General features: G+C 41.6%; 1 protein-coding gene across 1 annotated transcript; it reads left to right on the top strand.

The window, feature by feature from the left end:
• The first annotated feature begins 6,415 nt into the window (after nucleotides 1-6,415).
• LOC137290634 (putative leucine-rich repeat-containing protein DDB_G0290503) lies at nucleotides 6,416-23,407 on the top strand. Its single transcript, XM_067821701.1, has 11 exons — nucleotides 6,416-6,745; nucleotides 7,159-7,210; nucleotides 7,500-7,681; nucleotides 8,596-8,677; nucleotides 17,269-17,473; nucleotides 17,758-17,825; nucleotides 19,116-19,192; nucleotides 19,984-20,090; nucleotides 21,238-21,329; nucleotides 21,754-21,918; nucleotides 22,556-23,407. Exons 1-11 carry the CDS (start codon nucleotides 6,680-6,682, stop codon nucleotides 22,711-22,713), a joined length of 1,254 nt encoding a protein of 417 aa, XP_067677802.1. The 5' UTR covers nucleotides 6,416-6,679; the 3' UTR covers nucleotides 22,714-23,407.
• Nucleotides 23,408-25,511: the final 2,104 nt, after the last annotated feature.

Genomic DNA, 25,511 nt, shown 5'->3' with positions numbered 1-25,511 from the left:
TGTACATTACAATGCATAATTCTTACATAATTGTGACAATAATCATATATTCAATGATGTTTGCCTTCTTTTAAGGCTATGTAACATATATTTACATACTTTGAGTATTACGGTATCATTGTCTGTCGTCATGAGGAGCTTTAACTTGAAGATATTTGGGTTACCACAAAAATGCAAGGCGAAATATAATTTTCTTAAGTCATTATAATGTTCGCACACAAGTAGAAAATGATACTCGTTTTCCACGTCTAATTCACACAGTGGACATATTCTTAGACGATAGTCAACATTCGACCATCTGCCTTCATCGACGTTTAACTTTAGTAAACCAGCTCTTAATCTTGTACATATGGTACGATATTTCTTTATAGTAATGTCAGTTAAGTATTTTTCTGGAGATAGAAGACTTTTGTACTGCTTACATGATCCATATCTTGTGCTATTTTGTAAAACTCCATTCCAAGATTGATAAAACATGTTTATAGCAACATCTTTGAAGCGTCAAAGAAATATCAACTTCTTTCCAACTGATTGGCTAATCCATACAAAACCAAATCCATGGCTCGACAACAAAAGATGTATTGATGAAGCATAGTATGAATGTTTATCTAAATTAACCAAAATGTCATATGCTTTCTTAGATATTCGATTATTGGGCATTTCAATTAACTTTAACCAATATTTTAGAGACAAAAGGCATTCGCCGTACGCTATAGCATTTGGCGTTTGTCGACCAACATTTAGAAATCTTTTACAAGCTGTGATATGTACATTTTCAATTTTCTCGAATCTACATGTATTTAATCCCCACACCTCAGAGCCGTAAAATAAAATAGGTTCAACCTGTGAGTAAAACATGTTGAAAAATACAGTGGGGTAAACAGTATTCAGCATATTTAAGTTATGGAGAATTTCCATCAGAGCACGTTCACCTCGCAGAGCTAGGTCAGATGCACATGCAGCATGCAGTTATTTTAAATTGGTAGAGGAGAAAATAATACCAAGATACCCGTATCTATTAACAGTTGAGATCATTTCATTTTTATAGAACCATTTTTCACATTTTGCTAAACGACCACCCCTTCTAAATACAACAATCATAGTTTTATTTAGATTGACACTTAGTCCCCAAGTGTCAGCAAATTTTTCTAAAACATTTAGTTCTTTCTGTAATCCAGGGATGGCATCGGATACTAGAAAAACATCATCAGCAACTATCAGTAGTAATATTTAATATATCAGTAATAATATCATCTGACAGTTCATTGATGAAAAAGGAAAAAAGGATTGGACTTACTATACAACCTTGTTTCAGACCAACTGGACAGTCGAAGTAGTTTGTGCAACATTTCTTGCTAAATCGTATGCAAGCTTTACATAATCCTCGAAGGCCTGCCAGCATTTTACCACAGACGCTTGTACGTCTTAGACATGAGCATACTTTAACACGATTGACAGAGCCAAACGCTTTTTTTCAAAATCAATGAATGCAACATATAATTTCTTTCGGTTTTGTTTTTTTTTGTTTTTGTTTTTTGTTTTTGTTTGTTTGTTTGTTTTGTTTTGTTTTTGTTTTGTTTTTTGTTTTGTTTTGTTTTTTTTTTAGATAGGCACTTCTGTATAATTTATAATTGCACTTGGTGTAAATGGATGATCGACAGTGGAGTAGCCCTGCCTAAAACCAGCTTGAGTCTCAGCTATCAAACCTTTAGATTAGCCCAATTCGTCAGTCTGGTATTAAATTTTAGCACACTGGTATATATTTTACTAACGACACACAATAAGGAGATACCTCTGTAGTTGTAAGGATTGTTTATATTTCCTTGTTTATGGAGAGGGATGATAGTGGCTATTGTTCAATATTCAGGAAACGACCCAGTATCGAAATGCTTGTTGAATAATGCGAGTAAGAAGGGCATTATATGTTTTTCACAACATGTCATCATTTCACATATGATAGCATCATTGCCAGGCGATTTACCATCCTTCAAATGGTTAAGAGCTGTGTGTATTTCTTTATTCGTGATGGGTGATTCCAACACGACATTATCAACGTCATCTAAAACCATATCAATGTCATGATGATCGTCATCAACCACAATACCATTATCATTAGTTGTACCACTCGCAGTTGTACAGTTAAATACATCATGAAATGATCAAACCAAGTTTCCTCACTTATCTTGTTCGTTACTTCTCGTCTGGGCGAAATGTTTCTGAGTGTTCTCCAGAACATAGCTGAATTTGACAAATTTGCTTTCAGCTTGTTTTCGGTCTAGTTTTGATAAAACACTTTGCTGGATTTGCAAATGGACTTATACTGATTTCTTAGTTTACGGTATGCACTTCTGTTCTGATGAGTTCTGCTTTTGCGATAAACTCTTAGACTCGTGCGTGCTGCTTTTTAGAGCGAACACAGGCAATGTTATAAAACGTTCTTCTTGGCTTACTACACTCACATGGTTTCCCCATACAGTCAGCAGAGGATAGAACAATAAGTTACACAGCGAAATTAAAATCAGAATTTATGAGCATTAACAAATCTGTGAGCAACCGACTTGAGTCCGGCCAGAAGCTGTAAGAGGCATCCCCGATAGTCCGGCCAGAAGCTGTAAGAGGCATCGCCGATAGTCCGGGCAGAAGCTGTAAGAGGCATCCCCGACTGTCCGGGCAGAAGCTGTAAGAGGCATCCCCGATAGTCCGAGCAGAAGCTGTAAGAGGCATCCCCGATAGTCCGGCCAGAAGCTGTAAGAGGCATCGCCGATAGTCCGGGCAGAAGCTGTAAGAGGCATCCCCGACTGTCCGGCCAGAAGCTGTATGAGGCATCCCCGATAGTCCGGGCAGAAGCTGTAAGAGGCATCGCCGATAGTCCGGGCAGAAGCTGTAAGAGGCATCCCCGACTGTCAGGGCAGAAGCTGTAAAAGGCATCCCCGACTGTCCGAGCAGAAGCTGTAAGAGGCATCCCCGATAGTCCGGCCAGAAGCTGTAAGAGGCATCCCCGACTGTCCGGCCAGAAGCTGTAAGAGGCATCCCCGACTGTCCGGCCAAAAGCTGTATGAGGCATCCCCTATAGTCCGAGCAGTAGCTGTAAGAGGCATCCCCGATAGTCCGGCCAGAAGCTGTAAGAGGCATCCCGGACTGTCCGGCCAGAAGCTGTATGAGGCATCCCCTATAGTCCGGGCAGAAGCTGTAAGAGGCATCGCCGATAGTCCGGGCAGAAGCTGTAAGAGGCATCCCCGACTGTCCGGGCAGAAGCTGTAAAAGGCATCCCCGATAGTCCGAGCAGAAGCTGTAAGAGGCATCCCCGATAGTCCGGCCAGAAGCTGTAAGAGGCATCCCCGATAGTCCGGCCAGAAGCTGTAAGAGGCATCCCCGATAGTCCGGCCAGAAGCTGTAAGAGGCATCCCCGATAGTCCGGCCAGAAGCTGTAAGAGGCATCCCCGACTGTCCGGCCAGAAGCTGATGTACACTTTATACCTTACCTGGACCATGTGATTACAACTGCCGATGTGTTGTGTTCGTCACCCCATAACTTGTGACGATAGACTAAAACGTTATATGGAGATGTTTGGTTTGCTTTAAGATTACGTCATCGTCAGTCCCTGGACAGGCCAAGTCCGGCAGAACAGCGTCAGTTATTTCCACTTTCATTTCTTCACGTGCATTTTTTTAACTACGCGGCCTGGCTACTCTCGCAGACCAGGTCACTTTAACAGGAAAAATATGTTAACAGGACTTTATAGAATTTATAGTGAGTCAGTCAGTCAGTCAAAAGTTTGAGCCACACTGACAGCGTTCCAGCTATAGCAAGGCTTCACTTAATAAGTGTCCAAAGCCATGACTATGGGCGATGCCAGCTGCCGCAGAGTCTTCACATGCCGCGGAGTTCATTCAGCCACAATGCACTGTTTGAAGTAATGTTCAGGCTGTGTTTGGGTGCTTAGTCTTAGTACACAGTTTACAGTCACCATTCTTCATTTGTCCCTCTGTTCTCTGTTGAATCTGAGTTTCTTAATCAATGCTGTGTTGTCCTTCAATTTGGTTGCTGCTGGGGCATCGCTATTCAGCTTCTTCTTCTTCTTCTTCTTCTTCTTCTTCTTCTTCTTCTTCTTGAAGATGATGTTGTTTAACACCACACTCTGATGTTTAGATATATCACGCAAGGAATCCAGTCTGGGTCAGAAAGTCAAGTGATTGACATCATGAGCATTGAACTGCGCAGCTGCTTCACGATGGCATGCATCAATCAAATCAACGAATATCTATATTCAGGAAACAAGCATGGGTTGCTGAAGACCAATTGTAACCTAGATCTTCACGGATGGATACAAACATGGGTTACTGACGATCAGTTCTAACCGGATCTTCAGAAGGAAGACAAGTAATGGTGATGTGAAGAGCGCAAAAAAGCATCAGGTGGCGCCATCAGGACATTTACTTGTGTCTAGTAAATAAAGCATCCTCGATATCTCCGGGGTATACGTACCGATAAGTCTCCACTATACCCTGGACGCATCTACGACTCTGCCAGATAAATTTAATGCCTTCCTTGGCTGTCTTTTTATCCAATCAGGTATTTACGCTGGGAAGTTGAGCGAACCAATCACAACTCACTTCGTTTTTTTAAATTATCTAATCGATTAAACTTGGCAACAGAAACCATGCACAGGTTCTCCGGAAGAGGTAGCAGGAGTTCTTGCATATGTTGTTTTAATGTTTCGGACCTGTCAATTTGTTTGTATGATTTCCCTAAAATCTGAGTCGCACTGCGAGCAAACCTTCGCAGTTGCGACCGTTACCTTTGCTGACACTGGCAAGCTCAGTTATAACGGCGGCCTGGCTGACTGGCTAATGTAAGAAGGCGGGGCCAACAAAGGGAGGTAGTAAAATTATCGGACTGACCCGTGGATGCGTCCAGGGTATAGTAGAGACTTATCGGAACGTATACGCTGGAGATACCAAGGATGTAAATTAGGAGGAGCATAGCATTACTTTAGAATTATGCTTGCTAACCCACAAAAGCCAGTTATCAGGGAATTTCAAACACTGCTCAACGTATCCATTCAATTTCAAAGACGATTTTTTTTCTGTGTAGATATTGTTTTATAATATATCGAGAGAGGATTGGAATCACTACACTAAAATGCCATATAGCGGATTGAGTTTGAACATCCCGTATTCAAAATATGGGCGAAGGGTATGAGATCTCTAAACATAATTCACTCTATGACGGTTTAAATAAGACCTTGTGGACCATACAATCCTGCGATGAACATCGTGAACATTGATCTACGTACGCAATGAGGTCTGAGCAGCCAATCTATTTTGCCGCTTTTAACGACAAGGATAAGTTGCTGCATGCACGGATAATCTACAACAGGGCTCTACAGATACTCTCCATGGTGCATGGAAACAACATTCGTTGGAAACCCGCCGCTTCATCTATAAAGACGTAGCGCTCGACACTGAAGTTATAGTTGAGTAATGTTCTGTAGTCGGGTACCAGTCCATTTGTCCCAGCAACAAAATGCCCTAGCAAATGCGACGGGTGCTTGGTCCAATTGCTCTGATCTCCAGAGCTGCGGTGGATCGCTATCGGATTCTGCCTATCAGTTTGCTCTCTACCAGTGGGAGAATTTGGATTGGAGCAAGGATGCCTCTCTATTTTCCTCAACATACCTGAGCATTGAATGTTTGGACTTGAGACAGTTCTTCCCACTAATGTCAGTTACTGAACATGTTTCTGTAGCCAGGTCTTTTCTTCACAGTAGCACTTTTTGACGTGATACACAAAAAGCTCTTGATTGTTTTGATAATTATTACACCTTAGACTGGCGTATTTATGTGATCATATTAACATTATATTTATGTATTTCTTTACAAAATCATATCAATGGAACATTTATTAGAAATATTTCTTCCTAATATCTATTATATGAAGAACATAATATTTAAGTCGACAGAAACTATATGTTCTTAATTGTTTACACTATATTAATGGAACATTTATCATAAATGTTACTTCCTACGAAGTTTTACGTGCACATTAAAAATATGAACAAAGTTGAAAAACTGCATCAACGCTGACAAATTAGACTATATATTTATGCCTTATATCTGATCATTTTAAATAAATTAGGGCATTATGACTATTCCCTTGAGGCAATTCGACCAAAACTCCATGGCATTTTCACCAAATTCGCTGGGGTATTTCGACTGGTACCCCTGTAGACTCTTAAATACTCAGGGCCAGCTGAATATTCAGATTCAAAGATAATAAGTGAAGACCTCTGCCATAGAGCTGGAATATATTCATTCACTCAGGGAGTCTATATAGAAGGTGTTGCAGATTATCCCTGATATAAGGGAGGTAATTCCCACATCTCCTCGCAAGGAGGCTCTTTAGTGTTTGGAGATAGAAAGAAGCAATCGTTGACAATGCAAACGGTCCGCTAAGCAACGGATGTAATTCTTTAAAATTGTGAAATATGTGATGTATCGTGTTGCATAACGGTTGCACTGATGAGTGGCACTTAGCTAAACAAACTGTGTGTTGCTTTTATTGCTCTCCGGTGTTGCTGTATTTCACGCATCGGAAGATCACCGTGTCGACAAGACAAAGACTATTCCATGAAATCTTATGATTCATTGTTGTTGATGGTTCTTTCCAATCGGGAAAATGAACTGGGAAAGTAAATTTTCGTCAATTGTTCAAGAAACAGAAGCCAACTTGGCGAAGGTTAAAGTAAGTATGATTTTACAAAGCGTGTTTGCCGAGAGTTGGTGTAGATTTTACAGTCAACTTCGGTTGAAAGTTGAATGAAACGATTTCCGATTTCCAAGTGGCCAGTAATTTAACTCGGTGTTACATTAGTTCGTTGTACAAATTTCTGCTAAAGTATTGAGAGTAAGCGGCTGTGGCCAAAACACCAGATCATTTAGGCATGTTCTTTATAAACGTGTTTTTTTTATCAATTTATCACTTTTCGTGGGGTTTTATTTTTAATGAAATAAAAATTGAAATACAAAGTTCTCTTGCTTTGCGAGGATGCGTTTAATCATCATCACAAACAGATAGTTACTTTCATCATCTGCAAGTAGATGTCCTGGTATTTGTTGTGAATATATGATTCTTGAAACGTCTGTTTTTTCTTACAGCAAAAGTTGAGGAGTAAAGCAAACCAGTCTCCAGATACAGTTTCACTGGACTGTGAGTACATACACACTCATGCCAGTTATATTTGGACACTTGACATAATTTCCATAGACTTACAAGTGTTGGTATGGTAGTCCCAATATGTCAGTATGCATGTCAGTGTTGGTATGACAGTACCAGTATGTCAGTTTGTATGTCAGTTTTGGTATGACAAAACCAGAATGTCAGTATGAATGTCAGTGTTGGTATGTCAGTATGTATGTCAGTATTGGTATTACAGTACCAGTATCATGAGTATGGGAGCTACTCTGCATGGCTAATGCTGTGCTTTGTTTTCACACAGATTCATCGTCTCCCCTGCTGTCTACATCACTTGGCAAGTACCCAGCATCCTCTACTCCTAAATCTCGACTGATGGACAGATATGGTCACAACATCATCAACTCTAACATGGGTCGTGAGCTCTCTGGAATGCCACAGTCCAGTGTCTTACAGCTGCAGGAGAAGATTGAAGAACAGAATGCTGTAACGTTAACAATCTTTTTGTAAAATTTATGATATCCCGGGCATGTAAATATGTAATGCGGTTGGATATGGTCAACGCCTCGTCTGTCTGGTTTCTATGGAAATTATTTGATCTTAGTCTTAAACTGAGTCAAAGGGAGGGGTGACCTTCATTTCCAGAGCACAACTCAAAAGCGTCTCAATATCTGTCAGCAAAACTTGGCAGATATGTGAGACAGATCTTGAGGCAGATCCCAAAGTGGTGCCTTTTGCTATTTACAGATTTTTGTGATTTATCATTTTCTCATTTTCCATTGAAATGATTCAGACTTAGTCTCAAAAGGGAGAGATGGGCTTTGTTTCCGGAGGTAACTCGAAAACCATTTGATATCTTTCAACAGATCTTGGGAAATATATGAGACAGATCATGAAGTGGTGCTGTTTGCTGTCTACGGTTTTGTGGCATTTATATTTTTCATGATTTCCATGGAAATGATTCGAACGTCCTGTAACTCTCAGATGGTTTGTCCTTTCAAATATGTTGGTGCCAGGGGGATATGTCATCTTGTGATGACTCTTGTTTTCATTATTCAGTTTCACAAATCTTATCTACTGCCAAAACTTAAGTGAAATGTTGTACACAAAGTTTGAAAATCATTGACATTTCCTTCAACAAACAAATTTCATCAAGACAAGGTACTCAAAATACACAGAAGCATTCCAAAATCTGTAAATGGGTGTAATCTCAGGAATAATACTACATAAAAGTAAAATATCATGCATACATCTGTCCAACCCAGCAACACCGGCATAAAATCTCATTCATACATTGATCATCAGCTCTACAATCTGACACATTGTCTTAACTGGATTATTTCTTCTGTCCTGAGGATTGCCAGTTTAGACAGCTTCCACTGTATAACTTTTTCTTGCAGACTATAAGTCGCCTAAACAAGACAGTTCAGTGTCTTGAGAAGGAGAGAGGAGAGTACCAGACACAGATCCAAATGCTAAGAAGTAAGTTGAGAACATGATGAGAGCATCATTAGTGAGACTCTTCAAGGACATGATGAACAGTATGTCATTTGTAAGACTCTTCAAGAACATGATAGACGGTAGGTGTGTGTGTGTCAGTGGGGTGGGGGTGGGAGGAGTGGGGTTGGCAGCGGGACATGTGTTGTTATTTAAAGATGTGTGTTACAGGTCTGTAAGATGTGTGTGTTACAGGTGCTGTGTGTTTCAGATGTGTGTGTTACAGGTGTGTTGTAGATATGTATGTCACAGGTGTGTTACTGTTACAGATGTGTTGTGTATAATTAAGTATGTTGTGTTACAGGTATGTTGTGTGTTACAGGTGTGTTGAGTGTTACAGGTGTGTTCTGTTGTAGGTGTTGTTTGTTATCCCCCACAATGCATTTTGCAGGGGGTATTAAAATCTATCTGTCTGTGCATGTTATCTTTTCCAGAGCAGAACTTTAAAACCGTGTAATATTTCTTCACCAGACTTGGCACAGAGATACAACTGGTGGTGTACTGGTGCCTTCTTATAGTTTTGGAATCCTGGCTAGGATAGTTTTGGCATTTCCATGGCAACAGTTTTGCCTTAGACTGGAATTGGTGGTAGTGCTCTATTCTGGAGTTGAACTCTTAAAGGTCACATGCAACCAAAAAATCAAACATAATTAAAACACATTTATCACTTATTCATGACATATAATATACATTGCGGCTTTTAAAAAAACAAATAAACACAATTATAAGCGTACAATCGCGATTCAATAGTGTAATATTTTGTACTTGGGCTTACTTCCCCCGAAACGAAGCCCTCGGGAGACCGAACCCAGTCACAGTGGGTGGATATGCACTCAAGTGTAACGACGGCTTCCGATTGGCTGTTCCATTTGCTGACATGCTGAGGGTTCATTGTGTGTACAGAAAGATGATCTGCTTGATGGGCATTTTAGAAGTATAACCAGTCACAAAAAAGTAAGATTCTTTATGGATAACAACTTTTTTTGTGTACGTGATGCGTCGTTTCAGTATGGATTCATATACTGTTGTCAAGCAAAATCATATACACGAAAAGAAGTCGATATCCATGAAGAATGTATATAGAGATGTTGGGTTTGGAAAATACATGTTCTCTGAATTTGCGCTCGATCCAATAAAAAATCATGTCAGTAGAGATGGTAAAATACTGCGTGGCTGGAATCTGTCATTCGTCCAAGTACAAAACACGACTTGAATCTGACAAGAGTTTGCACAAGTTTCCGTCAGATCCAGTCATCCGGATAAAATGAATGTAGTTTGTTTGCAGCCCACAGACATAAAAACATGTCATGTGTATCACACGTGCCTAATTACATAATGTGGCAGACACGGGACTCGGGTGCACGAGTCACAAATCAACTTATTTTCTTTATGTTGTATAGTCTGATAGGTGTTAAGTTCAAATTGCACGTGGTCAATGATTGAAGCTGTGTATTGCATGTTGTCTTTAGCAGACAGGCATACAGACATATAGGTGTGAATAAACCAGACACTGAGCTTTCTCTGTGACAGAGACTGCTTACCGATATCAACAAGTTGTTTTACGTAACGAGTAGATTATTTACTTGTTTGTGTACACAACCAAGATTAGAGTACTGCTCACGACCTCAGACGCTGGGCATGCATACTGTTTCAAGCTCCACGAACCTATCCACTGTGCATGCGTTATGGATGCAGTGCAGCACAGCTGTTGAAACCAGTTTTCCCCCCAGCGCTGGGGGGAATTCAGTGAAACGTTTGAACTCCGATTTCGCGGGCTTTTTTTTCATAGCATTTTTTTCAACTTTATAGGTTGAATTGGCATTTTTTATGATTTGTTTCAGTAAGTGTATACTGAAAGGTACCAGAATCTGCAAAGTTGTGTTTTACGTTGCATGTGACCTTTAACATATGTGGTGGTGTACTGGTGCCTTTTGGTAGTTTCGGGATCTCTGAGTAAAATTATTTTTAAACTTATCCTATCTCAAGTTGTGCATCTCTCCTCCTCACTTCGATGTGGGGAAACGTGCTGTCAGCTAAGTTGAATCAAATCTTCCTGGGTTCTGACCACCCGACCTCTGCCCCCGCCATGGGTACCTGTCAATCATCTTGCTCGTGCAGCCGTCTCAGCTGATCACATGATTACTTGTACTTGTCATTCTCTTTCTTGTCGCACAATAGTGTGAACGCATGTTGTGTCTGTGAAGATATAAGTTGGAATTGTGAGTAAACATGGGTGGATCTAAAGAGAAGGTATCTGAGAAGTGTAAACGTTGCGGTCAATGTAATAGAAACTTCTCAGCGGCAGACCCTCACAACCTCACAACTTATGTGTGGATTGCATAGGCATTAGTGATAGGTCTAACAGATGTACGTATTGTGAAGCGTTAGACGACGTGGAGTTTTCTCGGTATTGGCAGGTAGCTAATAGACAGTCGTCTGATATAGATCGTTGCTGAAGAGAAGATGGGCAATCTGCTCCTAAAAAGCCAAGGAAGGAACAACACAAATTAGTTGCTAGACAGTCATCTTCAAAATCGGCAGATGAAGCTTTTTGAATGAGGCCTCAGACTCATACCTGAGTGAGAATTTGAGACGATTGTTTTGTCCTAGTAATTTGGGGGCCTCACGAGACATGGGTGAATTGTCATTGCCTCCACGTGTGGTGGTTTTATCACAACCACAACCTTCATTGCATCCGGCGTCTATTGTGACTATACCGCAGTATTCATTGATTCACCCAACCAATCCACAAACTCTCTAGTGCGATTTGATCTGCCACTCAAGGCCACGATGTTGTTGCAGCTCAGCCAATTGAGTGCGATTCAGAGAATTACTTAAGTGGTAGGGGTGGAATCGATTTGGCATTTTAGCATCCACTTCATGCGAACGCTTCGATTCACTCTGAAGTGATGCGCTCTCAACAACAGCTTCGTTTGGATGCGGCGCTCACTCAAACACTTGCGGTCAATCCGGCAAGTCATTTTAAAGCGGCGCTTCCACTACAACAGGGCAGTCTCGGCTCAGTGCTTCCTCAACTATATCGCTGCAGTCCTCTCTCGACAGCAGTATGGGTTCGATGCAGCACATATTCAGGGTGACTTTGGTTCAGTGTTTGATCACAGAGTGGTTATTTCCCATGTTTGGTTCGAGTGCAGCGCTGAGTGCACATACAGTCGGCAGTGCAGTGGTTAGGAGTGTGCCTCTTGTGTCGATGGCTACTCCATATGTATTGACTGCAGCTGTCAGGGCACTGTTAGTAACTTGCTCTCGGGTTACTCAGGCTTGACTGGTTCTTTACATAGCGCTCAGCAGTTTACATCGACGCCTTTATCAAGACCTACTTTGCCGGTCTCCTCAGCGCTGGTACCGGCAGAAACGTTCTCTGTGAAGACGGGTGATTTTGGTTCTATTACTTTTCCCCCAAGGCCATGTTTTATGCAGTTAGCAGCATCACTTGACACAGCGTTTGCTAAACTGAGGAAGATAAAGGACAGTTTTAGCGCTCCCCGGTTCAGTCTAGCATCTATGCATGTGCACAGATTTTCATCTCTGATCATTTCTCCATCTGTGGATGATGATATTTTTGGGGGTCTAAGCAGAGGTCTTATTCTCCCTTTATGGTTGAGGATCGTTAGTTGGTTCATTTAGACGGGACCATTCGTAACGTCATGGCTCCACTCAACATGGTGCTAACAACGACAGAGGGAGTGGTTATGGCTGTGAGTCATGTGTCGACTCATCAGCAGACATATATCCGGGCAGTTATGGTCTTGGTGCAGAAACAGTTTAACATCATCCTGGATTTGATTGCGCATGTTTTCTCCTACATCACTGCTATGCGTTGGAGGGGACCTCTACAGCTATCTTCCTGGATAGGTTCCAAACAGATTTATTTCACCAACCTTGGTCTGGTAGTTCACTTTTCAATGGGGCTATTAGAGAAGTGGCTAAAAAGGTCAGTCAAGATGCACATCTACAAGTATCGGTTGAGCTCCTGAAGTATCTGAGATTACAGGTGGGGGAATCTATGCAACAGAGGCGGCCGGCCCATTTTGAACCCACCAACCCAGACTTGCGCTCAGGGACTGGATCCTCTTTTGGGGGGGGAGGAAGCAGAGGTTGTGCCAATTGTCAGCATCGCTCCTCTGGCGCTCTGAGGCCATCAGGCATTTCCGAACAGTCCTCCAACAGGAAGTCGGATAAGCGGTGACTGCATGACATCAGAGCACGACTGAGTACTTCCACCCCCAGTCATGCCTATCTGGTCTTCACCAGTAGACGGAAGACTTGGAATTTATGCACCAAATTGGACCATTCTGGAAGACCCTTGTGTGTTACCCACTCTGTCCAAAGGTTTTCAACTCCCGGTTGTGGGGAATCCTCCCTTAACCCGGTTAACAGAACACAGAACATATCCAGTTCAGCAACTGGATGTTTTGCGAACCACGATAGATACGTCACTCCAGAAGCTAGCTATAGAGTCCATGGGACCGGCTCCAGTTGATCCGGGATTTTTTTATTCACCGATTTTTATGCTAGAGTGTTCCTTGGTTTGCGGTGGTACTTTCTTGCCAAGAACCAACTGCCAGGACAGCCGGATCGTATCTTCAGTATTCCTCTGCTGTCATCCATATCGGGCCCAGGATCTATTTAGCTGCCTCTAAAGACCAGTGCAGGCTGCGTAAGAGACTGTTTATTCCACTTTCAGTGACTTCCACTGCAGAAGTGTCTCGTACAACTCTAGCCTTTTGGTTGAGGTCCACGATTCTGTGGGCATATAGCTTTGTGAATCTTCCACCACCGTCATCGGCAAGGCCTTATGAGACGTGGGCGCTCGCTTCTACCATGGTGCTTCACAGGAATTGTTTGCTTCAAGCCATCATGGAAGGATGTTTCTGTAAGTCTGATACTGTTTTTGCAGCTCACTACCACTATCAGTTTGGTCCTTTGGTCTTGGCACAGCAGGTGTCATCGACCCGTCTACGCAGATGAAGCAGTTCCTTGGCTTCGGTTTTGCTATGTACATAATAAAGATATCAATGTTATCCATATCTTATGTATTTTTTCATATGGGCAAGATCATTCTCAACTAGGGAACTAGGGCCTATTGCACTGTCATACTCACGATTAGATGGACTGAACGGCAGAGATGATCGACACTCTTCTCCCTGACCAATTGCGTCAGTGAAGCGTTGAATATCCGATTACCTAACGGTTTTCGAAGCGTTCCACTCCTAGGTCCTTTCTCACCTGGTAAGTTGGGGAGACTGGTGCTGAACATTAAACTAGTTGAGCAACCAGGCTACATTCACTGCCCTCCAGACGGGTGTCTGTAGGGGGTAGTACCGAAGCAGAGACGTGCCAGATCACTGGGGTCACCTGATAAATCGTGGGGCGGCGAGGCCTACTTGCCAAACTGCGCCTTTTTTTGCTCAAGCAAAAGTTGCGGCTAAAAACCACATTAATTCGGGAGCGCCCACTCCCTAGAGTTTTTGTGCCGTGTAAGCCAAGGGGTTTATTGAAGCAACCCATCACAAGTAATGGAGTAGAATATCGGGAGTTGGTGCTTCTCCTGGCCTCCTTGTGGAATGCATCCTTGCGTGTGGAGTGTCAGAGGGTAATCTGCGGCCCTCCAGGCAACTGTGGGATAATGCATAACATGAGCTAGGATAAGTTTAAGAATTTGGAAATTTTAACAATAAATAGTATATTTATATGGTCAGAGGCCAGGAAGATTTGATTCAACTTAGGTGACAGCACATTTCCACACATGGTCGAAGTTAGGAAGAGAGATGCATAACATGAGATAGGATAAGTATATAAATATACAATTTATAGTTAAAATTTTCAATTTTTGTCATTTCCATGGTAACAAGTTGGACTTTGACTGAAATTGTTGGTAGTGTTCTTTTCTGGAGAAGAACTTTAAAACCATTCACTATTTCTTCACAAAACTTGTACATACGAGCTTGGTAGCTTGGTCTAGTGGTGTACTGGTGCCTTTTGGTCGTTTTGGAATTCTGAATAGAATATTTTTTACGTCTCCTTGTCAACAAGTTTGACTTAGACTGAAATTGGTTATGGTGCTCTTTTCCAGAGCAGAACTCTAAACCCATTTAGGAGATAAACATCATGTGCTGGCCAATTTCTGGGTGTTATTGACTATTTGAAGCACGGGAATACATCTGGAACCAACAGCATCATCCAGAGGTTTCAAATGAAATATTCCTGTGCTTCAAATACCCAATAACACCCTTAAACTGGCCAACGCATGATGTTTATCAACACTGTAAACAAAAAAGTAAACCAAAGGGTTTTACTGTCTGCGCTCATTTACATCAAGTACGAGTACAGCAGTGAAGTGTCATCAGCTGACCGTCTCAGCTGGTTCCCATCTGGAGTTGCTCATTTATGACATCATTCTAACCGTATGTCACAATATGATTTGAATGGCGTCACCACTGTTGATGACAACAAGACAATTCTTTGCGATGTTGCCACGTGTCAATACACAGCAAACAGTCTTGCAGTTTCCGGGTATCAAATACCATTTGATGTTTTTCAACCAACCAGATTACAGAACACAGTGACTTTTGGTTTACAATCACTATTTCACCAAACTTGGCGTATAGCTTGGTATAGTGATGTACTGGTGCCTTTTGGTAATTTTTTAATTCTGATTAAGATATTTTGGCATTTCCATGGCAACAAGTTTGACCTAGACAGAAATTGGTGGTTGTGCTTCTTTCCGGAACAGAACTTTTAAAACCTTTCATTACTCTCCTTCCAATTTTCTTTGTACACACCTAAACATTTGGCATAATCATAACTGGTAGACATATTCATGAAGGATATTTTGCCACTGAGGGGAATGTTGATGACTTTATCTTCTTGTTACACATGTGATGTGTTTTACACATGTGCTGTATTACAGGTATGTTTTGTGTTACCATGTGCTGTATTACAGGTATGTGTGTTACACATGTGATGTATTACAGGTAAGTTGTGTGTTACACATGTGCTGTATTGCAGGTATGTTGTGTGTTACACATGTGCTGTATTACAGGTATGTTGTGTGTTACACATGTGCTGTATTACAGGTATGTTGTGTGTTACACATGTGCTGTATTACAGGTATGTTGTGTGTTACACATGTGCTGTATTACAGGTATGTTTTGTGTTACCATGTGCTGTATTACAGGTATGTGTGTTACACATGTGATGTATTACAGGTATGTTGTGTGTTACACATGTGCTGTATTACAGGTATGTTGTGTGTTACCATGTGCTGTATTACAGGTATGTTGTGTGTTACACATGTGCTGTATTACAGGTATGTTGTGTGTTACACATGTGCTGTATTACAGGTATGTTGTGTGTTACACATGTGCTGCATTACAGGTATGTTGTGTGTTACACATGTGCTGTATTACAGGTATGTTGTGTGTTACACATGTGCTGTATTACAGGTATGTTTTGTGTTACCATGTGCTGTATTACAGGTATGTGTGTTACACATGTGCTGTATTACAGGTATGTTGTGTGTTACCATGTGCTGTATTACAGGTATGTTGTGTGTTACACATGTGCTGTATTACAGGTATGTTGTGTGTTACACATGTGCTGTATTACAGGTATGTTGTGTGTTACACATGTGCTGTATTACAGGTATGTTGTGTGTTACACATGTGCTGTATTACAGGTATGTTGTGTGTTACACATGTGCTGTATTACAGGTATGTTGTGTGTTACACATGTGCTGTATTACAGGTATGTGTGTTACACATGTGCTGTATTACAGGTATGTTGTGTGTTACACATGTGCTGTATTACAGGTATGTTGTGTGTTACACGTGTGCTGTATTACAGGTATGTTGTGTGTTACACATGTGCTGTATTACAGGTATGTTGTGTGTTACACATGTGCTGTATTACAGGTATGTTGTGTGTTACACATGTGCTGTATTACAGGTATGTTTTGTGTTACCATGTGCTGTATTACAGGTATGTGTGTTACACATGTGCTGTATTACAGGTATGTTGTGTGTTACCATGTGCTGTATTACAGGTATGTTGTGTGTTACACATGTGCTGTATTACAGGTATGTTGTGTGTTACACATGTGATGTATTACAGGTATGTTGTGTGTTACACATGTGCTGTATTACAGGTATGTTGTGTGTTACACATGTGCTGTATTACAGGTATGTTTTGTGTTACCATGTGCTGTATTACAGGTATGTTGTGTGTTACACATGTGCTGTATTACAGGTATGTTGTGTGTTACACATGTGCTGTATTACAGGTATGTTGTGTGTTACACATGTGCTGTATTACAGGTATGTTTTGTGTTACCATGTGCTGTATTACAGGTATGTGTGTTACACATGTGCTGTATTACAGGTATGTTGTGTGTTACACATGTGCTGTGTTACAGGTATGTTGTGTGTTACACATGTGATGTGTGTTACACATGTGCTGTGTTACAGATTTGTTGTGTAACAGGTGTGTTGTGTTGTGTAATTAATGTGTGTTGTGCGTTAGAGGTATGTAATGTAATGGAGTTTGTATTACAGCTGAGGTGAGTGAACTGAGCAGCCATGTGTTGGAGAGGGGTGGTCGCAACCCTCACCTTGAATGGCAGATGGACCAGATCAAGCGAGACCTGAAGCGGGAAGTCAAAGATGTTCGAGATCAGCTGCAGCTTTTCAGGACACGCGTAGACAATCACTCTACATCTGATCATTCCTCCATCTCAGCATCTCGAAATATAGATGAAGTGTGAGGGAAATACCATTTCAACGGTTGTCACTAACCTTCTGAAACTAGCTCCAATTCCCTTTTGTCCAGCTGATAGAATGTTATTGATCATCAGTTTCAATTATCATGATATTTGTGACGTTATACTTTCTAATGTGTAATATAATCCATGAAAGATGTTTGTAGATGTCTTTGAGTTTTGATGATATTATTGAGCTGATGTGAAATGATTTGCTATTTTTGTAAAGGGAACGAAAGAAGTATTACATTTCTATTCTCAATCATTAATGAGAGTTTTTGTCCAGTCGGCAAGACATTCATGATGAGCTGCATTACATCAGGAAAGACGTTGAAGCCCTCAGGAGAAGAGTAGGTAGGTATGTGTAAGCATCATCAGGAGAAGAGTAGTTGAATTGCAACTATTCACGTATGGGCATGGTCAGGAAAAGAATAAGTGGGTTGGAACTATTCACATATGGACATGGTCAGGAGAAGAGAAGGTGGTTGGAACTATTCACATGTCAGCATGGTCAGAAGAGCAAATGGGTTGGAATTATTCACATGTGCATGGTCAGAAGATGAGTAAGTAAGTTGTCATAATTCACGTGTGGGAATGGTCAGGAGAAGAGTAGGTGGGTTGGAACTATTCACATGTGGGAATGCTCGAAAGAGGAGGTGGGTTGGAACTATTCACACGTGGGCATGGTCAGGAGAAGAGGAGGTGGGTTGGAACTATTCACATGTGGGCATGGTCAGGAGAAGAGTAGGTGGGTTGTAACAATTCACATGTGGGAATGGTCAGGAGAAGAGTAGGTGGGTTGTAACAATTCACATGTGGGAATGGTCAGGAGAAGAGTAGGTGGGTTGTAACAATTCACATGTGGGAATGGTCAGGAGAAGAGGAGGTGGGTTGTAACAATTCACATGTGGGAATGGTCAGGAGAAGAGTAGGTGGGTTGTAACAATTCACATGTGGGAATGGTCAGGAAAAAAGTAGGTGGGTTGGAACTATTCAAACGTGGGCATGGTCAGGAGAAGAGGAGGTGGGTTGGAACTATTCACATTTTGGCATGGTCAGGAGAAGAGTAGGTGGGTTGTAACAATTCACATGTGGGCATGGTCAGGAAAAAAGTAGGTGGGTTGGAACTATTCAAACGTGGGCATGGTCAGGAGAAGAGGAGGTGGGTTGGAACTATTCACATATGGGCATGGTCAGGAGAAGAGTAGATGGGTTGTAACAATTCACATGTGGGAATGTCAGGAAAAAGTAGGTGGGTTGGAACTATTTACATGTGGGCATGGTCAGGAGAAGAGGAGGTGGGTTGGAACTATTCACAAATGGACATGGTCAGTAGAAGAATAAGTGGGTTGGAACCATTCACATGTCAGCATGGTCAGGAGAAGAGGAGGTGGGTTGGAATTACATATGGGCATGGTCAGAAAAAGAGGTGGGTTGTTACAATACCATAAGGAATCAGAATCTGCAAAGTTGTGTTTTTCATTGCATTTGTTTGTATATTCATTGTATTTTTCATAATGTTTTGATTATTGTTGTCAGTCAAATACGGCCATACAGCAGCTGACATTGAATGTCAAATTAAGTTACACAATTAGAAGTGAATGAAGAAATGAGTTTTTAATATATTATTTCCTATATGTGCAGGGTCTGTAGAAATGGATGTGATGGGATCTCACTATGACAGAAGAGATCTGGAAAGGTCACAAGAGAGGATGAGCAAGGTCAGAGAGAGATTTTGACTTGTACATGTCATGTCATTACTTTGGAGAACCATATAGTAATATAGTACCTACACATACATTGTAACCCATTTTTACCACCATTTTTGGATTAATTTCAAATACTACTGACTGGAGTTACCATCATTACCTACCCATGAAGATATGGGTTAGAATTAGTGTTTAGCAACCCATGCTTGTCATAAGAGGTGACTAACAGGGTGAGGTGGTCAGACTCACCGACATGGCTGACACATGTTATCATTATTTTAATTGTGTAGCTCAATGCTCTTGCTGTTGGTCACTGGATTGTCTGGTCCAGACTTGATTATTTACAGACCTCTGCCACATAGCTGGAATATTGATGAGTACAGTGAAAACTGAAACTCACTCATGCCCTTTCATTATCATTTTTAATCACTTTTGTCTGTGCAAAGATGCAAAAGTATTTAACATGATGTTGTCAAGTAAACTGAACAGCATGTTTATGTGACAAAAATCATACTCTGCACACAGGAAAATTATGTAGCCTAACCGAAGTATCACAGAATCTAAGAGCTATCAAACTGTTCATGTGTGAAGATGATGAACACTATTTATCCAGTGCCATTGCAACTGGCATCTGAGAACAGCACATTTATGTCTACTAATGTGAAGAAATACATTTCACAAGATGCACTTTTCAAGGTGATCACTGGGCAGCCTCTGAAATTTGGATAGTTGGCAAACTGAAATTTAGAGTGCAGTGGCATAAACCTATCACTGTTTATGTAATTATGTATCCTTTCCAACAGTCACTACATGAGATTTCTAATGGTCGGACAAGGAATCTGGCAGAAATCTTGAAGACATGTCCAGATGCTGACCGGAGTCTTGGACACAACCAACTAGAACATCTCAGGTATTTTTAGTTAACTGATTAAGGGGGTAGTTCAATAACATGTTTCTGCTGTCCTCTGTTGTGACATGACTGGACTGTTTTCTATTTCACCCAGTCAGTATACACGCTGCAGCGTCACCTTATCATGTTAAGATTGATACTGGATATCGTGTAAAGATGAACTAACTCAGACCCAACTGTACGTAGTGTCACTACACAGAGTCACTTGTCTACTATGTGTCACCCCAGTCTGTGTACAGGAGAGCTGCTCAGGATGGCAACACAGCTTATGTATGACTCACTGTGTGACTGGTGCTCCAACATGGGCTCATGACTCACCTGTAGATCCTCCAGATTCTGTGAGCAACACTGGTAGTCCTGCAGACTGATGGGCCGTGGAGTCCTGACTCTAGTTGTTTCTCTCACTTGACAGGTTCCCCAGTATAAGGTCCCCTCTGTTAGGCTGATTGTTGTTGCATATTACTTGTGTTTGTGGGTTTACAAGTCTGGAAGATACTTGCTCTCACATGTATACTGACATACTGAAGAAAGTGGTGGTCAAGGCAAACACACTCACTCACTCAAATATTCATGTGGAAATATAATTCAAACAACACCTATTTGGTCTTGTAGATATCTGAATGCATCACAGATGTACACCCATGAAAATCCCAGTTAAATTGCTCATTAGCAACCCATGCTTGTTGTAAGAGGTGTCTAACTGGGATTGGATGGTCAAGTTTGCAGATTTGTTTTATTTGTTTGCATTTCATTGTATCCCAGTGACATCCCAATCTGGTCAGGACTTAATTAATTACAGACCACCATTATATGGTTATCATAATGCTATGTAAGACTTTAAATCATAGATGTTAACACACCCTGATCACAATCTTGTCATCTAGCCAACCAGTATCTGAATAACACAATCTATCCTACCAATATTTCAAGCTCTCAATCTACCTCACCAATATCTCAGTCTGGAAATCTACCCCACCAGTATCTCATGCTCTCAGTCTCAATCTACCCTGCCAATATCTCAATCTCTCAAACTGCCCCACAAATGACATATATTCCCATTTTAACCCCACCAATGTCTCAATCTCCCAAATCAACCACCCTCCAATATCTCAATCTCTCAATCTACCCTTGTACATTTCTCACACAGGAGCACAGTGCGGACACTGAAAGACAAACTAAATATCGTAGATGCCCGTCTAAACTTATCGACAACATCTCCACAAATCAGCAACACTAAAGGTGAGTCAGCAAGTTTCAGACACACACACAAGGAAGGACATGTTTCTTTCCACCCCAAGTGCCAATATGTGTTGAAATATTGGATTACCCCCCTTGGGGACTTACCTTCATAACTGACCCCAGAACGCATGTGTTGTTTGTATATATTATCCGGGTAGCCAAATAAAACTGTAAATGTATTCTGTATCAAACTAGAACAGAGCTGTGTCATGCCATTAATGTTCTTAGTCTGGAGAAGAAATGTCACAAAGACAAGTGTGTGATTAATGTCATAATGCAGAAAACGACAACATGTGGATTCAAAAACTGTGTCATTTGTACATGTGCAGTAGGAGAGGATGGAAGAGGGTTATTCCCTTTCTGGTAATGAGTGATTATTAAATATACATCATATTCATCAATGTTTCCAATATGTGTGTGTCAGGCTACATGTCCAGAACAACGAAGCCGTACCGGAGATCCAAGGTCAAGGATGTAAACATTGACTCAGATAGCGATGATGACCTTGACATTGATGACCTTTCTGACCTTGAAGACTCAGACACTGAACCCTTGTCCTCTAACAACAAGTACAACACAAATACGAAAGGTGAGTCACTAATACTGGTTTCCTACCAACAATTACACCACAGCTAGGATAGTTGAGTCACAATCACTTGTCTCCTAACAACATTTACGCCACAGCTAGGATGGGTGAGTCACAATCACTTGTCTCCTAACAACATTTACACCACAGCTAGGATGGGTGAGTCACAGTTACTTGTCTCCTAACAACGTTTACACCACAGCTAGGATGGGTGAGTCACAGTTACTTGTCTCCTAACAACATTTACGCCACAGCTAGGATGGGTGAGTCACAATCACTTGTCTCCTAACAACATTTACACCACAGCTAGGATGGGTGAGTCACAGTTACTTGTCTCCTAACAACATTTACACCTCAGCTAGGACGGGTGAGTCACAATCACTTATCTCCTAACAACATTTACACCACAGCTAGGATGGGTGAGTCACAATTACTTGTCTCCTAACAATGTTTACACCACAGCTAGGACGGGTGAGTCACAATCACTTGTCTCCTGACAACAATTACACCACAGTTGGCATAGGTCTTCTTACAAGTAGATGCAAGTGTATATATATTACCACTGAAAGAGTAGAATGCACATAGTTGTGTAAATGTTTTTGCTATCTTCTACCTCCATTTTCAAATGCTGTGTTGGCAGTCCACAAGACAAGGGTTAACTCTGACCCAGAGCTGAGTGACAGCGATGATGATGTAGATGTCGATGAAGCTTCAATAGATAGTGGGGACTTGGAGGATGATGACCTAGATGACATCCAAGACCTAGATGATGATGATGATGATGATGATGGCATATAGAGGTTGTAATCTTGAGCAGATCTTTGTAATACATGACACACGTCCCATCATGCAAGAGTATGAAACAATTCAATGTGATTGTCAAGGTCTGATTTCCTGGAGGACTGTTCCTGTGAGTAATGATAATACTGTCATATCTGGTGCTTGGACTCCATATCCACTTACGTTGTCAAAGTGTTTATTTATCAAAAACCACAGTGTCTGTCAGTTAGTGGTCTGCAAGGAGTCTCCAGCACTGCATTATGTCTCTTGGATTGTCCATTCCTCCATATTCCTTCATATTTTACGACAACTGAGTCATGGGATCAAACACTACATTGGACCCAGTTGTGATTTCACTTTCACCTACTGGGTGACCTCTCAACACAGAGATAGGTAGCACACCTCTCTGCACTACAAGTACACAAGGCATACCCAGTGTTGGTGCCTGTAGGTCCTGCTAGGACCTCTCAACACTCCTTGTATTTATATAAAAGATCTTATGTTTGGGATTACTCTTTCTTGGTAAAGTACAAATTCTGGTACTCTTTTTAGTAGAGTCCTCTCCGGGACTTTGTACTTTACTAGGAATCCCAAATATACACCTGGAAATTAATCAAGCAACACCCCAATTTTTTCTATTGGAGCAACTTTGAAGTGTTCTGACAATCAAAATATGCCGGGTTGATATAGTTTGACACTTTTTTATTCAACAGACGATCTCTGACAAACAACTTAAAGGGAAAAAGTATCAAGACTTTGCTTTATTGCAACGAAATCCAAATTCTTAAAACTGTCTTAAATTCATGAAAAAATGGACACAATTTACTATTCATCCACAGACGTTGTTGTCAGGTGTATTAACACAAATGTCACATGGAAAGAAAGAACAGTCATCTGAGAGTCTGCACACCGACTTTCATCAATATCTAGTGTGTCCTCCCTGCGCACGCACCACCGATTCCAGACGCCTCCTCATTCCTTGGATGAGTCTCCGGATCTGATTCTGGGGGATCCTGTTCCACTCCTCATGCAGGGCAGCCGTCAATTCGTTGAGATTATGGACTGGTGGGTCTCTCTGCCTCACACGACGGCCAATAAAGTCCCACAAATGTTCAATGGGGTTGAGGTCAGGGCTCATGGCAGGCCATGGAATTCTGTCAATTGCATTTTGCCGCAAAAAATCATTTACAGCATGCGCCCTGTGAGGTCTAGCATTGTCGTCCATAAATATGGGTCTCGTTGCCAGAGGATGGTTCTCAAAATGAGGTACCACAGCCCTGTCAAGAACCTCCTGTTGGTAACGAACACCGTTAAGGTTGCCACGGATGGTAATGATATCCAACTTGCAGTTCATGGAAATGCACCCCCATACCATAACGGAACCTCCCCCAAAGGCCACAGTCTCCTGGATGTTCCGTGGAGCCATTGCTGTGTTCCTCTGCCTCCAGACCCGAGTACGACCGTCCACCATGTGCAGCAAGAACCGGCTCTCATCTGAGAAATGGACCTTCCTCCAAGAGGCAATGTTCCAGTGCAAACGGTCATTACACCAGGCCAGTCGGGCTGCCTTATGGGCTGGAGACAGTCTGGGTCGCTTGATTGGCCTCCTTGCCCGGTATCCTGCAGCTTTCAGACGATTCCGAACAGTCCTGTTCGAGATGGGTCTCCCTGGAAGCCACTCCTGTCTCAACCGAGAGCTCGAGTCGAAGGACCTGCACCGTACAAGTCTCAGTAAAGCTCTGTCCTCCCGGACTGTGGTCTTCCTGGGTCTTCCTGGTCTAGGCAGGTCTTTAACTTCATTAGTGGCCCGGTATTTTTTCAAAAGTTTTGAAATTATGGAATGATGTCGTCCGATTTGAGTCCCGATTTGTCTTAGAGACATACCAGCATTCCTCATGCCGATTATTTGCCAACGAGTGGCCTCTGATAATTTCCTACGTGCCATGACATTGAAATGAATGAAAAACCGAATGCAATCGACAACCTGCGCTTGTAAACACCCCAGGGAAAAAGTGCATTTTTCGAAAGTTGAGGTTAAAGCAATGCACGTGCGCTGTGCAAGCTTCACGCGCGTCATATCAACCCATGAAAAGCTCATGCTGTATGTCAATACATCAAAATTGAATAATCAATCATCAAAATTACTTCGTTAAACTTTGTTAAGTTTTTATGTGTCTTTGAATTTGGTGTTGCTTAATTAATTTCCATATGTATATAACACTTGTTACATTTGACAACTTTCTAAAATGACATTGTGTAATCATACTCTTTGTATTGCTGGGATGTGTGCTAATATGTTCCTGTAGTCATGTTCCATGCTGGATGTGCACACCATACCAAAGAAATCTACTAATATATGTTGTTCCTTGTCAAAAGGTTGTCCAGTGTAATGTTCCATTTGTCTCTGTATGCCTCTTTAAGAAACTCTTATTTTTGCTTCCAAACTATATTGTTATTTACGGTTTGTGCTCACTATGCTGCTCATATATGGTGTGTGATTGTGAGAAGTACAACCTGCAAGTGGTTGTGACATGTTTTGAGAAAAATAAGTGGCCCATGATAGCAGAATATATATTAATGTTGTGTCCCACTAACCTGAGATGTAATAGATGACCATTTGTGTAAGGCAATGCTACATGCAGCATCAGTAGCAGAAGCACCACCACCCACAGGGATATGTCCAGGTAGGAGATGGTGTTTAGTCTCACTGATACTGGCTCTCATGTGCCTCCAGTGAAGACAGACACCTGACCTGCAGTAGGAGAGTCAGTAGCTGCAGCTGCAGTGTCTCAACAAAACATTGTTATTGTGGTAAT

Source organism: Haliotis asinina, chromosome 7 (genome assembly GCF_037392515.1).
Source record: "Haliotis asinina isolate JCU_RB_2024 chromosome 7, JCU_Hal_asi_v2, whole genome shotgun sequence".
In the NCBI taxonomy this organism is placed as follows: domain Eukaryota; kingdom Metazoa; phylum Mollusca; class Gastropoda; order Lepetellida; family Haliotidae; genus Haliotis; species Haliotis asinina.
Note: the sequence above shows the minus strand (reverse complement) of the source record. Positions and strands in the feature narration are given on the sequence as shown.